Here is a 17,395-nt window from a genome sequence, read left to right as displayed (position 1 = left end):
AATTGTGGACTGGCCGCTTTCTGCATAATTACGTTCAATTATAAGAACGGGGAATATATGTTACAGAAAATGAAAATTTCAAAAAGAGCTGGGAGTGCGGCTAGGAATAGCAGGCGCCACATGCAATAGTATAAAGGCTGTCTGGAGATCGGATATTTACTCAGTGAAAACCAAATGCTGCCTATATAACGCCCACATAACACCTGTTCTCCTCTACGGGTGCGAATTGTGGCACCTCACTAGGGCCCAAAACAGCAAAATTCCGAGTTTTGAGAATCGGTGTCTCATAAGAATCTTGGGTGTGCGGTGGTTTGACCTTGTGAGGAATAAAGTAACACGAGAACGGACGCAGCAAACTACGATGACAACAAAAAAATACCATATTATCTTTTACAGAATATTTTTTTTTTCTTTTTTATGTTATACAAAAATATTATAACTGTCCATTATAGAAGCAAAAATTCATTAACATTTTCTTGTATACCCACGAACAGGCCATGCCTTTGTGGGATTTTTTGTTTACTATTTTTCTTTTAATATGTATTTCATTGATATGTAATTATGCTTTATTTTTTAATACTCTGTTTTATTATTATGTTTATTAAAAAATTTAAAAAATAAATAAAATAAACTGTTATCAAGCGGAGGCGATACGGTTGGCTTGGTCATGTGCTGCGCATGCATCCTGAGAGCCTCAACCATGCTTGCCTACTTTACAAGATATCAGGTTCCGACGTCCTGGACGTCCACTGCTGACTGTTCGTCGGCAGTTCATGTCAGAACTACAGGAAGCGAACCTGACTTGGGAGAATGCACAGGAGCTGGCACCCGACAGATATGCTTGGAGGATCTTTCTGGACACCATATGCTCCAACTAGGGAGCGGACATCGAATAATGAATAATATAAGAACGCTGATATATTTATAATTAACGCCAATTTTCGGCACTAAACTGAACTGAAATATATAAATATTGTACTTCCAAGTTTTTAATACCGATCATCATTAGGACGAGACGAATCATTACAAGAGAGGGAACAGTCCATTTCTGTTGTGTATATAGTATGAACAAATGGGTAATAATATACATATGTATATTTTTCTCGGACCTACACCGGATTTCAACACACTGGCCGATTGTATAGTAATCAATCAAACCGATGGGAGATATCGCCGAATTAATTTCGGAGATACGCTAAAACAATGAAATTCGGTATAGCATAAATAATATGTAGCGAAGACCTTAAGCCCCTCTTACACTCTTAAAATAGTTCCTAAGCAGAAAGCAGAAAACAGAAAGCAGTGAAGAATGGTGATTTTATTTACAGGTAAGCTATAAAAAAAACGTATATTTGTACCTACATAGAAGGTACATAATATAATGTAAGTAATATATACTATAAATTGATATTTTTCTGTGGTTCTGTGTGATACAACCACTCTCATCCATGAAATCAACTCAAACGATGTAACTTCGTGATTTATTGTATTATATAGATATATTATCCATTACTTTAATATATGATTCATTAAAAAATAAACAAAAAATATCACTGTGAATTCAGTCGATATTAGGTATTCAATTGAAATGTCAACTGGCCGCATTGTTCTAGTCATTAATAGTGCTAAAAACGGCCGCGTGGAGCGCTATTTGCCCTGAAATATGACGCATGAAAGTAATTATGGTCTTATGTCAAAAGTACCATCTCAAAGAAAAATAGTCCTTAAGAAACAATGTTTGAAATACTGTTTTCCAAATCAAGAATCTTGAAATAATTTGTGTAATCTGCAAGTTTAATCTAGGAGAAAAAACCCGCACTGGGGTTAAGACATTCAAAATATAGTATACTTATTTGTATGAAAAAATAATCTGGAATAATCGGCTAGTTTCTTAGCTCACCTCAGGCGCTAGGCGCTCTTTATTAAAATTTATATTTATATAAGGATAAAAATACAAACGGTGGAAATGATTGAAAATAAATGTTAATTATTCATTTGTTTTTCTGTAAATAAAGTTACAATAAAACATTATTATGGTTAGTCAAATATAATGGTAAGCTGCGTATAATCGCTTCTATACACGGTTTGCCCCTGGAAGAAAGGCGATCTGACTTTTATTAATTTATTTATGCATTGGATTTTAAAATAGTAAAAACACGAAAGTCCAAATACTAACTTTATTCCAATTATTATTACTGAACTATAAACTAATCTTCAATATTTATAAACTGTACACATTTCAAATTTATACTTTATCAAAACGAAAAAGGTTGAATAAAAAAGTCGAATTCTGGGAAGAACATAAAGATTTTTGATAACAATCACAGAACCTCACACTAACAACCGCAGTTACGCATTATCAGCAGGATTTAAAAAAAATAACCGTATCACAAAACAAAAAAAAATTAAAAAAAACAAATACGCAACGGTAAGTTTAAGCTTGCTCTTAACAGTTTTATGAGCCACAAATGTAATGTCGTATTTTAGTATTTTGACCAGTCTATCGTTTTTTATGGAAGCTAGGACCACCGAATGAAAAAAAAGGGCCCAGTTTTATCTGCCGCCTTCAAACGTTTAGTGTACAAATACAGAAAAATTTTACTTTCCTTAAAACTGAACCGATTTTGTTTTTTTTTTAGAAACAGTATCAGAATAAAATTGTCTGTGTCGGTATCTTTTGCGTTTTCAAAAAAATAGTTATCAAAGTTGTATACCGTACGTCCGAAGATATCTGATAAAACTGGGCTTTTCTAAGAATTTTTGATGAAACAAAGTGATATGAACGCGCCAATGGTAAATTATCCATTGTAAAAATTGCAGTTAATAAGGAAATAATACAATTTCAAATCGTTTAATTGATCTACAGAAAAAAAAACAATATTTAGATGAGCTGACTAATGTAAAAACAAATGTCATTCAAGTTTGTACAAAGTTGGAGTATTTGAATAAAGGAAAGGTGCACAGGAATGGACCTACCTTTGATACAATGGGGATGTTTTCAATATTGTTGCCTTAGATGATAGTTTAATAATCATAACACTTCATGATAACAACTTTCACAACGAAAATTCTTTTCAAAATGATGTAATGTCAAAATTTTGTTTATTTTTTTCTTTTTATTTTTATTTTTTTTGCACCACAACAGGCCAGGAGGCCCAATTACAGCGGTGAATTACATCACAAAACACCCAGGCTTGAGAAAAATCACATTTAATTTTTGTGTTCTCACCGGGAATCGAACCCGGAACCTTCCGTCTGTGAGTCAAGCGTCTTGACCACTACACCACAGAGGCCGCCAAATTATTGTATTCCAAATTCAAATGTTCTATTTTATTAAATCTCGATGTAAGGTAGGTACCATAAGGATGGGTTAAGGGAAAGATGGGAAACAAAGGTCACCGGCCAGGAATAACAGCGTTAAATGCTGTTTTATACTAAACGGGCGTTTTAAAAACCTCAAAAGTGTACCGACCTTAATAATTTAGAAGCAATACTTTCTATTAATATCTTAGGCTCGGTATCTACATGTCCCGCTGTTCGTTGCGGTAGGTACCCGCTGCAAAGTGTTGCCATGTATTCAAGATTAGAAACTCAATTTATTGTTATAGCACGCTAATAAATTATTTATTGTTCGATTGTCGAAATTCACAGTTCTGAAAATCGAACAGCGATTTTTTCAGATCACAATCGGATAGTGTGGTAATCCGTGAAACTCGATTAATTGGCTGACAGGTTGTTTTAAACAACCGAGTGAATATTTTTAAGCCATCGTTTGCATATTCGCTTCTAATGATGTATTTAACAAACCACCAATTGCAGTCTCAATCGTTTGTCACTAAGCAGGATGACCAGTTTTATGATTCAGCGGGCTTATTCTGTCAAGCATTTCTCTCTCATACGATATGAATTAATTTACGAAACAAATTAGTTACAGAATAAGACCAATAAACTAAACCCAATTCACCTAACCAAGTTAAGTCCGCCTCGTTGTGTGGTGGTTGGTGGGTTCACCTGCCATTCTTGAGGTCCTGGGTTCGATTCCTGAGCCTGTATTATAATGAGAAGTTAACTGTTATCGTTATCATTAAATTCTCCAAAACAATGTCTAGTTGAAGATATACACCTGTATCCACAACTGTATGGCTTATGTTAGGTTTTTGTTGTTTTCATTGTGTGTTTTGTAATATAAATAATATAGATGGACATAAATACCTTGTTTTTAAAACTGTCTGAATATTTGTTAATTATGTTTGTTTTTTAAGTGAGTCTTCTTTGTTTATTCTCAAATGTAATTTAAAAAAACTAAATTGTTAAGTGTCCTCGGCACGGGAAACCCCAGTGAGGTCACATTATTTTTATTATTAATTATAGTTTGTAAGCGAAAAATATGAATAAATAAATAAATAAATACATCGATAACTGGGTTTTGTCAAGAGGAAGAGACCACTGTATAATATTGCTCTGGGTATAAATGTATCGAAGTAATGCTGTCTTCATTATTACCCTTAAATGTATAAATGTTTTTTAATCAACTTAATAGTGATGCTTAGTAATTAGTAAACATGTATTTTAATCATTGCTAATTGAAAAATAAAACTATACATTTATCTGTTTAATTTAATTTATTTTTTGCACCACAACAGGCCAGGAGGCCCAATTACAGTAGTGAATTACATCACAGAACACCCAGGCTTGAGAAAATACACATTTTAATTTTTGTGTTCTCACCGGGAATCGAACCCGGAACCTTTCGTGTGTGAGTCAAGCGTCTTGACCACTACACCACGGAGGCCGCCGCGCTTTACTAAGTTATACATCGTACCATATAAATACATTATTATTTCATTGGTTTTTTATTTATATTTTTACTGTCTAAGTTAATTATTAAATTGAATAATGAAAGAAAAAAACTCAATAATAAAATAAATAAAACAACTTTGTTTTTAACCACTAATTTTTATTTTCCACCGAACGGTTTTTAAGCAAACAAGCTTCTTCGTCAAGATTTACGTAACTAATGAATTGATTCCTTTTTTATTTTTATAATGTTCACTAAATACTACACGTGAAGTACTTTAAAAAAACACCGAAATAAAACAGTTCTTACAGCCCGTGCGACGAGTGATATGTGATATTATTTTATCGACTTTTTATTTAAAGTATTGTGTTATTAAATATAATATCCCCTCATACGATCACTTTTGCTGATTGGGAATATTTCGTACAAATAAAATATGTAATGTTATGTAATATGTAAAATTTAAAAACCTTGTATTTTGTCATAAATAAATCTAATGATTCGTTTCCTCGTATACCGGTAAATTAGAATTTAGTTCAATCGGAACTGAAAAACAATTAGAGGCCGGATGTTCGAGATTCGATTCTAATTATCGATCGCAAAGTGCCATAAAAATACAATTCACTTATCAATTTTTAATTAAACCAGCTTAGCAGTAATTACTAAGAACCATGACCGATTAAAAAAATAGATTTATACCCATTAAATAGAGCTGACGTTAAAAATACGCACAAGCGAAAATAACGTTAAAAACGATAAAATATTTTAAACCGTTTAAACCACTTCTTTCGTCGGCGGAACTTTGAACTGCTGTATGGGACAAAGTGTGCATAAATTCAATCAATGTTAGTAAATATTTGTGTGACTATTAACAGACTTTTCTATGTTTACTGGTTTCATAAGCGCATTAATTACACTAACATGAAAATCCCACTATACAACTTTACCATATAGTTGCACAAAAATGCAAGTATTAAGGTGAAGGTATATAATGGAATTAAACAAATTATGTCAATAAAACAATATGAAAGAAAAACAAACAAAAGTTTAGGCAACAGTCACTAACCCCCTAGAGATGAGTTTTGAGTTGAATATTTAATCAAAATTCAAATAAATAAAAAAAATCTTACTTGAACAACAAGGAAATTCAATGGTTTTTAAAAAAAATATTTGTTTATGGAATACCAAATTAAAAAATACACACATATATATATACATCGTATTATCATCACTATGATTTTATAAGGTTTTGTAATTACTTTACCAGTGATGTTTTCGATGGTGATTTGGGTTGACATTTAAAAGTAGAGAGCCAGTAGAGCCAAAATACACTAAATGTTGAAAATAATGGCTACCTGGAAACCGAAAATCCGTCACAACACATAAAAATGCTGTATTTAATTTATTGATTCACAAGAACTTTTGACGTAGTTTTTATAAAAATAAATAAAAAAATATTTTCGAGAAACTTTGTATATCAATGAAATGCGTGTAAGAAAACACTTTTTATATCAAATTTTATGCAGCACTGAACTTCCTCATTGAAACACGTGAGCAGGAGAGAAGAGATGCCTTCGAGATGTGGTGTTGGCGTTGAATGTCGAGGATCCCATGGACAGCCAGAAGAACAAACGTCTCCGTATTGGAGGTAGTAAACGCGGAAGGCCTATCAGCCCAAAGCTGACAACGTATTCTGCAGCTCTTCGAACACAGCCAGACGTGACTGAGAAAATTTGAAGCAAGTAATAATCACAGGCAGTGTGCCAGGAGCCAGGACTAGCAAAGGATAAATGAAAGCAGAGTGAACGAGGTCGAAATTCGAATGTGTAGGAAATCAATCAAATATGACAGGGTTATTAATTATGAAATCAGGCAAGAGTGCAAATTCGAGACGGCTATAATTGATAAGATTAAGTCTTTGAGATGGTTCGGTCATGTAGAACGAATGGGTGATGAAAGAATGATGAAACAGATAAACAAATATGGCGAGTGAACGGAAACGTAGGATGAGGAAGACCAAGAAAGACGTGGCATGAATTTTGAATTAAACATTCCAATTGAAGAGCTGAACTATAAATGTTTAATGAAGCAGTCAAAATTAATATATATTAGTGATAGGAGGGAAATTTCAGATTAAGTGCTGCTTTTCAAGCTATTCAACAATGTCCTGGACAGTCCCGAATTTTTAAATTGTGTGAATTTTTATGTGAGACAGCGTGGGACGAGACAAATACTTCTTTTGCTGTTGATTTGCATAGTTCAAACTATGCCAAATACTCACCTATTTTACGGTTCCACATGTTAGCAAACAAACATGGAAACTTAGATTTATCTGTATACAAATTAAAAGCATTACTTTTTTATCACTTCTTTTGTAAATAATAAAAATGTACTGAGTGTTATACTTGTTTTACTGTTTATGCTATGATACATGGGCTCTGTTACTTCAATACTGTTTATATTAAAACCCTTTATTTATCGTTAATTTGCTGCATACCAATGTTATAATTTCTTATTTTATTTTTCTTTATTATTTCATTATTTTGTGCTTATTTTATTTCATGTATCTATATTTTCTATACTGTGTACAGGTGTTTTGTTTCGTTATAAATGTTTTTCCATATTATTTTATACTTTGTCAAAGGCGTAAGCCGTCGAATTAAATAAATGATCAGATAAGCCAAAAGCAGTGGCAATCAAAGACAAAATGTACTAATGTGGAAGAAGTAAGGAATATGGTGGGAAAGACGTGTGTGGCGGTCCATCCTCTCTGCTCACCCCTACGGAGAAATTATATTTTTGTATTTTATTCTTGCACCAAAACAGGCCAGGAGGCCCAATTGCAGTGGTGAATTACATCACAGAACACCCACGCTTGAGTAAATAACATTATAATATTTGTGTTCTCACCGGGAATCGAACCCGGAACCTTCCGTGTATGAGTCAAGCGTCTCGACCACTACACCACGGAGGCCATCGGTGTGATGGATGAGGTAGTTTAGAAAGGGTGTTTTCATATCTGAATAATATTTTCTTGCATTTTACATGCAAAGCACTCCTTTACGGTACTTTAAATTTCCGCTGACAGAAAGATTAAAATAATCTATCCACCTATCGAATCGTTAGATTTTTTCAATCTTGTTATTTCGACGGAGGTATTAACTATGCTTTACAACCGTTTGACGTAATAACAGATTTGTGTATTTTTCTTCGTTCGGAAATAAATAAATAATCTTGGATGGGTCCGCAGTGCCCACATTGTAGACGCATGTACTTTGATTGATCTAAAGAGGATCTCAAATCGATTTGAAATCGAATAATACATTTCTGAAGGGTAACTGTACATTATAATATTATTACCATATCACGGAAAGCGACAGGGCTGTCAGAAAATTAAAATCCAAAAATAGACAACTTTTTATTTTTATTTATTTTTATTTTTCTAATGTAAACCCGTTAGGGTTACATTAGAAATTTAATATTTTTTTTATTTTTTTTTTATTTTTTTTTTATTATATTGAAAACATATTATACATAATTATATACAATATTCCCAAGGAGTTTTTTAAAAAAAAACTCATTTAGGGACATACAGATAATAATTTTTTTAGAGACGTTTTTAAATTTTAAACTATAATATTATTTAACAAAAGCAGAAAAATTAAAAATTATGATATAATACAAATTAAAAAGGGTATGAAAAATACTTGAAAATAACAGAATAAACAGAATACTAGGCATGGAAATAAATTCAAAATAATGTTTACATTATGCAATCTGGGAAAGAAAATTGAAAAAGTTTAAAAATTACATGGATGTATATATACATACTGAACTAGTACAAAATAAAATCATTTTTTTTAATTAACAAAATATGTGCACACCCAATACAGGTTAATTTTTTTTATCAAAAACGTTGAAAAAATTGATATTATGTATACAAGCCAAAAAAAGTATATAAAAAGAAAAAAACACAAATAACATTTAAATAGTATTAAAAATTACATATACAAGCAAAAACGGTGGAATATTATATTGTCTAGTCATTTTATGTCTCGTCTAGTTTAGTTAGTTCAGTCATCATGTGCTTTTTCAGATTGATTTTAAATTTGTCTCCAGTAAAATTTCTCAAGTAGTAAGGTAGGTCGTTGTAGTGTTTAAGTCCATTATGTAGTATTTTTGACTGTCCTGTGTTTGTCTTTGCTTTTTTAATATGATAGTGTTGTTGTTGTCTAGTGTTATATTTGTATTTGTCAGCATTTTTGACTAATATTATGTCGTCGTCTTGTGTGTTTCCCAGTGTTATTTTGTGCACAATTTTTAAGGTCTCAATTTTAGTCAAGTAGTTTATGTCAAACTGGTGTGTTTTTTTGTACAGTTCAGTCGTAGAGGTCAGGTAGGGTAGGTTGTATGTTAGTTTAAGAATTTTATTTTGTTGTCTTTGTATTCTTGTTATGTCTGTCTTGTTGCCAGTTCCCCAGAAGGCGATCATGTAACTCAATTTACTTTTGACATAGGCTTCGTACATAACAATTTTATACTATCCAAAATAGATAAATATCATGTATGTAAAATGGATTTTTAAAAAATAACTGAATTTTTAAATTTAGGATGGATACTGTGGAAAAATGTTTTCATTCATAATTTTGAAAATAAAATTGTTATAGTATTCAAGCCGTCATAAAAAAAAGATTGTAGGTACATTGAAAATTCACTCGAAAATCTATTTTCCTTGTACACTTACGTATGTATATTTTTCAATTAGGTTTTGTAATATCGAATACGTTATGGAAAAAAAATGTTTCGTTTAATTTTTCTACCTTATGTACAAGTAATACATTTTCAATGCGTCCGGGTGGATGAAGAATACAGTTCTGCATGTGAAATAATCCCAGAACCCTGGACGAGTGATTTCTACTCGATCGCTGCTCTCAGATAAAAATCCTCATTAAGGAAATCGAGTAAAGATAAGACTTTTTGTGATATAAATGTAACTAAGGCATCTGAAGCGTTGGTGTACTGCATTTGGTGTACCAATAATGGATATATATGTTTTCTTATTTGTTTTTAAACATTTTTGGCAGCCCTGTTTCTGGATTCCCATACTTCTAGCCAAGAAGTGAGGGTTACTAGAAGTAATTTGGATAACTATTAGGAATAGATTCTCTGATTACAGGGTTGTGATAATATTACTTTTTTACGTCTATTCCATTTATATTATTATATCTTCCATCACATTACGACCGTGTTTGGTATTGTAAGAATACCCATTATGATTTTCTAAGTGCCCAATAAAATAAGGATATCCCGGGACCTGCGACCGTAAAGAATCCTGGTTCTCATTACAAAAAGATAAAAATAATACAACCATAAAAGAGTTCAAATTTAAATTCGCGGGATCAAGAGTTCAATCTCTTTTTTTCACATTGTAAACAATAATTAATAATAAAAATTATTTGACCTCACAGGAATTACCCGTGCCGAGGACACTGAACAAAATATTTGTTTATTTTTTTTACATGTGAGAATATACAAAAAATACTTAATTTATATACAGAGAAATAAAAAAATATTAGGACAGTTTTAAACACTACGTATTTATGTTTATATTTCATTTATGTATATATCTATCTAATGTATAATATAAAACGCACCATAAAAGAAATAAATTAAAAATTAAAAATTATACTTTTATAGAGCAGGTGTTTCAATATTGGTATAAGTGAATGAGACAGTCGATTTTACTTCTACCTAGCTCCACTATTCATTTTTAATAGCTTTTTTGAACATTTTTATTTTACTAATTGTTTTAATGGAAAGTGGAAGTGGGTTATAGATTTCAATAGCATAATTCTCAAAATCCCTTTAAATGTAACTAAACTGTTTTAGCTAGAATCCTAAAGTTTTATTGTTTAATTACTCATTGATGTAATTGTAGACAAAAAAATAAAACATAGATAAAATTGTAATAAACACAGATACAATTCTAGACTATCAAAACAATAACGCAGACATCATTCTAAAACGAGACAAAGACAGTCGAGACTAATAAACTGGTGACTGAAATTATACAGTAAACTACCTGACAAGTCTAAACAAAAGACTCAGACAACCTTTACAAAAGATGCTAAAAATATCATCATTAACAATGTTATTTCATTAAAATTATTTATTGACAATTCTTGATGGAATTCCATTGTAATGATGTAATAACTTATATTTACATAAAAGTTATTAATTTAAAAAATACTTGGTACACTTCCACTTATTTATTTTGACCAATTTGCGCTTTCACCCTCTAATGGGCATCTTCAGACTGGTGAATATTATACAGTGCAAGGATCATTTATATAAAACTAAATATTATCTTTTGTGTAGGTACATTTAAAAATAAGTTGAAAAAGATACAATACGCAATATTGCAATGGAATCAATAATTTGTCTCATTCTGTTCCATTGCAACATTGCGTATTGTATATTTTTCAATTTATTTTTAAATGTACCTACACTTAAGATAATATTTAGTTTTGTATAAATGATCCTTACACTATATATACACTGTATATATTCACCAGTCTGAAGATGCCCATTAGAAGGTGAAAGCGCTAATTGATCAAAATAAATAAGTGGATGTGTACCAAGTATTTTTAAAATTAATAACTTATATATAAATATAAGTTATTACATCATTAACAATGTCAATTAAAAAACGAAACCTAACATTTGCATAGCCTTATTGAAGATGAAGATGTTTTAAAATCAATATTGCAAAAACCCATGTAGTGTGTAACACTTCATGCCTTGATGCTCAAAATACCCTGACACTGTCAAACCAAATACCTGGGAGTATACTCCCAGGTATATAGTAAACATATATGTTACGAAAATAGCAGCTTTACAATGAACTGGGGGTGCGGCTAGGAATAGCAGGCGCCACATTCAGCAGTATGAAGGCTGTCTGGAAATATAATTATTAAATTAATTAGAAAATTAATTAGTGAAAACCAAATGCTGCCTATATAACGCCTGCATTACACCTATTCTCCTCTGCGGATGCGAATCGTGGCACCTCACTAGGGCCCAAAACAGCAAAATTCTGAGTTCTGAGAATAGGTGCCTCAGAAGAATATTGGGTCTGCGGTGGTTTGACTTTTTGCGGAATGAAGTAATAAGAAAACGGACGCAGCAAACTCCGGTGACAACTGTCATCAAGCGGAGTCGATACGGTTGGCTTGGCCATGTGCTGCGGATGCCTCCTGAGAGCCTTAATCACGCTCGCCTACTTTAGAAGGTTTTCGATGTCCTAGACGTCCACTGCTGACTGTTCGTCGGCAGTTCGTGTCAGAGCTACGGGACATGAACCTGACTTAGGAGGATGCACAGATGCTAGCAGCCGACAGAGATGCTTGGAGGATCTTTGTGGATACCATATGCTCCAAATAGGTAGCGGACATGGAATGATGATGATATTAAAGATGATTTCAAAGTAAACCGGACGCAGACGAGTGATTATTTAATGACATCTTACAAATAATCTCAGTCGAGTAACTAATAAAAATTTATGGAATTAATTCACTGCACTTTAGTCAAATCACTGACCTATATTTTTGTAAATACAATGTATTAACAATTTATACTTGCAAAAACAAAATTATTATCATTTTCTCTAGTGGAAAAAATAATTTAAATTCCGAACACGTTCACTTGTTTTGCATTTTGATTGGCTCGCGCGTCGTACAACTGTCAAAAGTAACCAATGGAAGGCATTTTAAATTGAAATTCCGAACACGTAACTTTGTTTCGGACCAATCAATGGCGGCTACTTATTTGAATACGCGTTAGTTTTCTACTTTGTTTTTTAAATTTTTAATTAATTATCTAAATAGGACTGCTGTTTGTTATACTAACATATCATGGTTTATTCTAATTGATGATCGTGAAACGTTAATGAAGATGTTTGGTGTTTAAAAAAAAATTGTTCATAGACTATCAAACTACGCCAAAAACATATTTATTTTTATGTATCGTATTATCATCTGTACGATTTTTTTAATTCTCCGCGCGTGACGTCACTAGTTGTCTTCGGTGAGTTGTCCTGATTAGTGTGTAGGCCTGCCGAAAACCGGAAATATATCATTAGTTATTTAAGAAGAACTTGTGACGTTATTAAAGGTAGTTCATTTTAAAATTTGTTGCAACGGAGGAAAAACATTTTTGAGAAGGGAATATAGAAGTCTGGACATTTACAGGGATTATGAACTGTCGTTAGCTGGTTTAAGTGGCCACTTTTCACACTGAGTAACATTCCGTACATAACAGTCCTTAGTAGGCCACTTAAACCAGCCAACGACAGTTCATAGGTCCTGCAAATGCCCAAACTTCCATATTTCTCTCTCGAACATGTTTTCCCCCTATTGCAATAAATTTAGATCTGAATAACTCCCTAGGGAGAAAAACAACCTGTCTGCAAACATTTGGACATACTCAGAACATTATTAGTTTATTTTAATTAATTTTATTAGACGATTTCGAGAAATTTCGCTTTACAATTAAACGCCCTAATTTTTACCACGTGAAGGAAAACATTTTTATATTTAATTTCCCGTAGCACTGAACTATAACGACTGTGTTTTTAATATTATTATATGTATGCCATATATATAAAAAGAGTATAAAATTTTCAAAAGAAATTTATAAAGTACCTAAAATACAAAACTGGTATTTCTTATGTATCATTTCTCGCTGCCTCCACCTACCGTGGAATCACTTATCTACAATACGCAGAGTGTGTGCGTACCAACTATTGCTTCAAAAAATTTTGATAGAAATAGTTGGCTGTGCAGATCTACTTAGTTAAATAACAATACATGTGCCAGCAGGATTTGTAGACGGTACCACCTGTTTCATGTGCCAACAAGTAAAACATCGTATGTTAAAAATAATTTTATTCGAAGGACTTTTTTAGTGTACAATACAAATATGAAAAATATATATTACACAAACATCACTCTGTCAGATTTCAAATTTACATTAAAAATACATTATGTAATTTAGTAGACATTATAATAATAAATATGTACATCTCCCTTCCCCTCCTTATTCTCTCTTCAAGCATCCTTGTCCTAATCCCGCCCAATTTACAATAACTTACTGTTCTTAAAAAAATAAATAATAAATTCTTTGATTATTGAAAAATATTTATGAGTACATGAAAATAACATTTTTATATGTATTTTTATTATATGTAATATATTTTCTTTACTAAATTTGTATACTTTGTGGAAATCTGTTATTAGTTCTGAGTTTATACACTATATCTGTTTGTTTACTATAAATAAATATGCATAACTGTTGGTTTCGCAAATAAAATAAAATAAAAATAAAATAACTTTTTTGAGAATGAATTATTACAATCTGTCTTTATCTCATTTTGATAACTTTAATTACTGCGTAAAATTAACTATTCTGCATTATACATATTGAACATTTTCTAGAAGGGTTTACAGTTCAAAACTATCTCACCAAATCACCGAATCAATATGTCAATAAATGATAATTTGCGTATCCACTTAACGACTTTTCTATGCCTACAGGTTTCGAGACGTACCCGTCTCTTTACCAGGACACTAATTACAGTAAAATTTTATTTTTTTAATAGTGTCCTGACGAAGAGATGGGAACGTTTCGAAATCAAAACTTTATCATAAGTCAAACCAGAATAAAAAAAAACATTCTTTACATTTATGTATATTTTAATTATAATATGTAAAATGTGCAAATATTTACCAATGCAACATTTCTAGTGGTAAAAATTATTCTAAACGCATAATGACATTTTTTGCCGTTCTTAATTCAAAAGCTTTGCCGCCGTATTTGCGCCAATCACATTCCAGCGGGGCTTGACGCGCCGGCGCGTTAGAATGTAACAGGTTTTCCCGAAGCCGCTTCGGCAACCGTCGCTAATCTCCGTGAAACATCGGCATACGTCGCGTCGTTCCGGCTACACATATATATAATCCTCGTCTTAAAATGGCAAAAATAGGCGTCCGGTTCTTCTATTAAGAATGTTATTTATAGAACATTGATTTGGTGTAAAAAAAAAATGTTTGGGAATATACTTAATCGAAAAAATCATTGTCTTGTGAAATGTTTTTTTAAAAGCGCGGTTAAAGTGCGATCTCTCAAAAAAGACAAATGTGAGGGAAATCAGTTTATGACAGAGGTATCTACGAATTTCAGACACTTATTGTGATAAATACGAAATACTGGTAAAACAGATAGAAAACTATGGCCGAGGAAGGCTAAGAAAGACTTGGCATAGTAAGGTACCCTGAAGCAGAACGCTAACGAGGACAAAACAATTGCAAGTGTTGTCCTAAAACTTTTTATATAATAACGAAGAAAATTTACGAAGAAAAAGATATAAACTTGTGTTTTAAATATATTAAAACTAGTGTTCTATTTTAATATAACATTTCACCAGAAAACAATATTTTAAGTATGTGTAACCAAGTAAAAAAAAGAACATAACATTTATTATACTACTCGTATTATACAAAATATAAATATATTTATTTTTAATGTAACCCGCGAATCAAAACAGTTTTTTTTATTAATGGGTAATTTGAATTGTCGGAATATGAATAAGTCGGCCTCGTAGTGAAGTGGTCAGTGAGTTTGCCTACCATGCAAGAGGTCTCGGGTTCGATTCCCGACATGGTTGACATGATATATTTATTCAAACATGTGTTTTTACACTAAAGCTTTTATCAGTCCCTAGATTGGTACCTGAAGCGTGACCAGTATGGTCATCTTACCTTTATACAACAAAAATGATCAAGATACACTGCGATTGATGTACTAATGCTGTGCCCTATGCACCATTAGGTGCGAAAAGGGAATGATGATTGTTTTGTACATAAATATACACGGTGTTTCAGGTCCAGACCGCAAAACTCAAAAGAACATTCCTAATAAACTTGAAAAAAAATCCTAATAATTTTTTCCATTTTTTTCTTCTAATTTGAAAATGGAGTGAACCTTAAATTTATCTGCTCGAAACTAACGAAGGGACGCTAGTCAGAGAAATGAAGGACTTAGAGTATTTTCAAATATTAAAAAAAAAAACATTAAAAAAATTGTTTTTCCAAAAAAATATTAGGATTAAAAAAACACTTCAATATGAGGAATGTTCCTCTTAAGTTTCGCAAATGTAATTATAGGTTCTTTTTGTATTTTATAACCACTGCATTTACAATTATTGTTTTGATTATGTTGTAAATATCTCAACTTCTTTCTGCTGTTTCTGTTTCTGTTGCAAAATATCCACCTATTACTTAGTTATTAATTCATTAAAGTCCTCTAGACGTCGTTAGTAATAAACAGACTGATTTTTCAGGAATTAAAATAATTAGAAAGTACATTTGAATTATTCATAAAAAATATATTAACCTAAACTATACGTCAAACAAAATAAAATTGAGTTGGCGGCCGGTAAACAGATTGTTTTTCAAGCACATTACTGACATCTATAGTACAAAATGTTTAACGTTTATCATTCGAAACAGTAATCCGTTTGGTTCGTATTTATCCAAGACGCGAACCATATGATGTCGGTAAAATAGATGTCGATATATTTAGTTTGAAAACTCACCCATGGAGCGCTGCAGTCGTTTGAAATCGGCTGGAAGGCGGGAACACAGCGAAACGTCATCTTGTCAAAAGATGGCGCTACCGGTGCTAAATATTCGTGATAATGGCCTGCGTTTAACGATGTAGAAAGCGGTAATCTTGGTCACAACTTACCTAGAGCAAAACAAAACACCTAGTTAGTGATCCAACGGCACAATTATGATAATGTAATCACAAAACATAAAGTTATACTGGACAATATATCAAAAATCAATAAAGCAACTTAAACCGTTGAATTGTTGCATATAATTTATAAAGTATCATGTTTACCCACTTGTAGGTAGTAATTAAAATATTGATTAGAATGTGTAAATGAGGAAGTTCGGTGTTTTTTTTAAATTTTTTTATTTGTTAATAGACTGTTAAACTAAGTCAAATTATTTTTTTAAAAATTTTTATATATCGTATTATCGGCGCTACGATTTTTCAAAGTTTTGTAATTCTGAAATAACTCCGCGTGTAACGTCAGAGGTTCATTTCCGCTTATTCTCATTCAGTTCTTCCCATTGGTCCAGAAGCGACAAGCAGACCGGAAATCTTCCATAGCTCTCAGATCATAGGTTGATTCACATGAACCAGTGACGTCATTTAAAGTAGTGCGTTTTTATCAAAGTATTTTTTATTATTTTTTCTGTACATTTGCAAGAAACTTTGTTGTACAATGTTTACCCCGCGTAAGAAAACATTTTTTGTATCCAATTTCCCGTAAGGCTGAAGTTCCTCATTGTAAATATGGGTATTAAAGGCACATATAACTTTTATGTTTCTGATCCTATATTTGTGGTGATATACTCATGTGTCTGTCAATTATTTGCTCGTCCCTTCTTAACACAGGATTTATAGTCCCAAGGATTTGGGACTTGTCTCAAATAATGTGGACTAATCTACATGAATGCAAATAACTAA

The 17,395-nt window shown here is 31.9% G+C and overlaps 1 protein-coding gene across 1 annotated transcript in view; it reads right to left on the bottom strand.

Moving 5' to 3' along the window:
• The window catches only part of TfAP-2 (transcription factor AP-2), a 166,398-nt gene extending 149,784 nt beyond the window's left edge, over positions 1 to 16,614 (bottom strand). The window contains exon 1 of the mRNA XM_088237215.1: positions 16,452 to 16,614. Coding sequence (XP_088093341.1) covers positions 16,452 to 16,511 — 60 coding nt within the window. The 5' untranslated portion in view covers positions 16,512 to 16,614. The remainder of the gene's footprint in view (positions 1 to 16,451) is intronic.
• Between the last annotated feature and the right edge of the window lie 781 nt (positions 16,615 to 17,395).

This window comes from Micrasema longulum, unplaced genomic scaffold (genome assembly GCF_059751315.1).
Source record: "Micrasema longulum isolate JH-2025_06_02 unplaced genomic scaffold, ASM5975131v1 h1tg001670l, whole genome shotgun sequence".
NCBI classification, from domain to species: Eukaryota; Metazoa; Arthropoda; class Insecta; order Trichoptera; family Brachycentridae; genus Micrasema; species Micrasema longulum.
The sequence above is the reverse complement of the archived record's forward strand: the minus strand, read 5'-3'. Positions and strand labels throughout refer to the sequence as shown.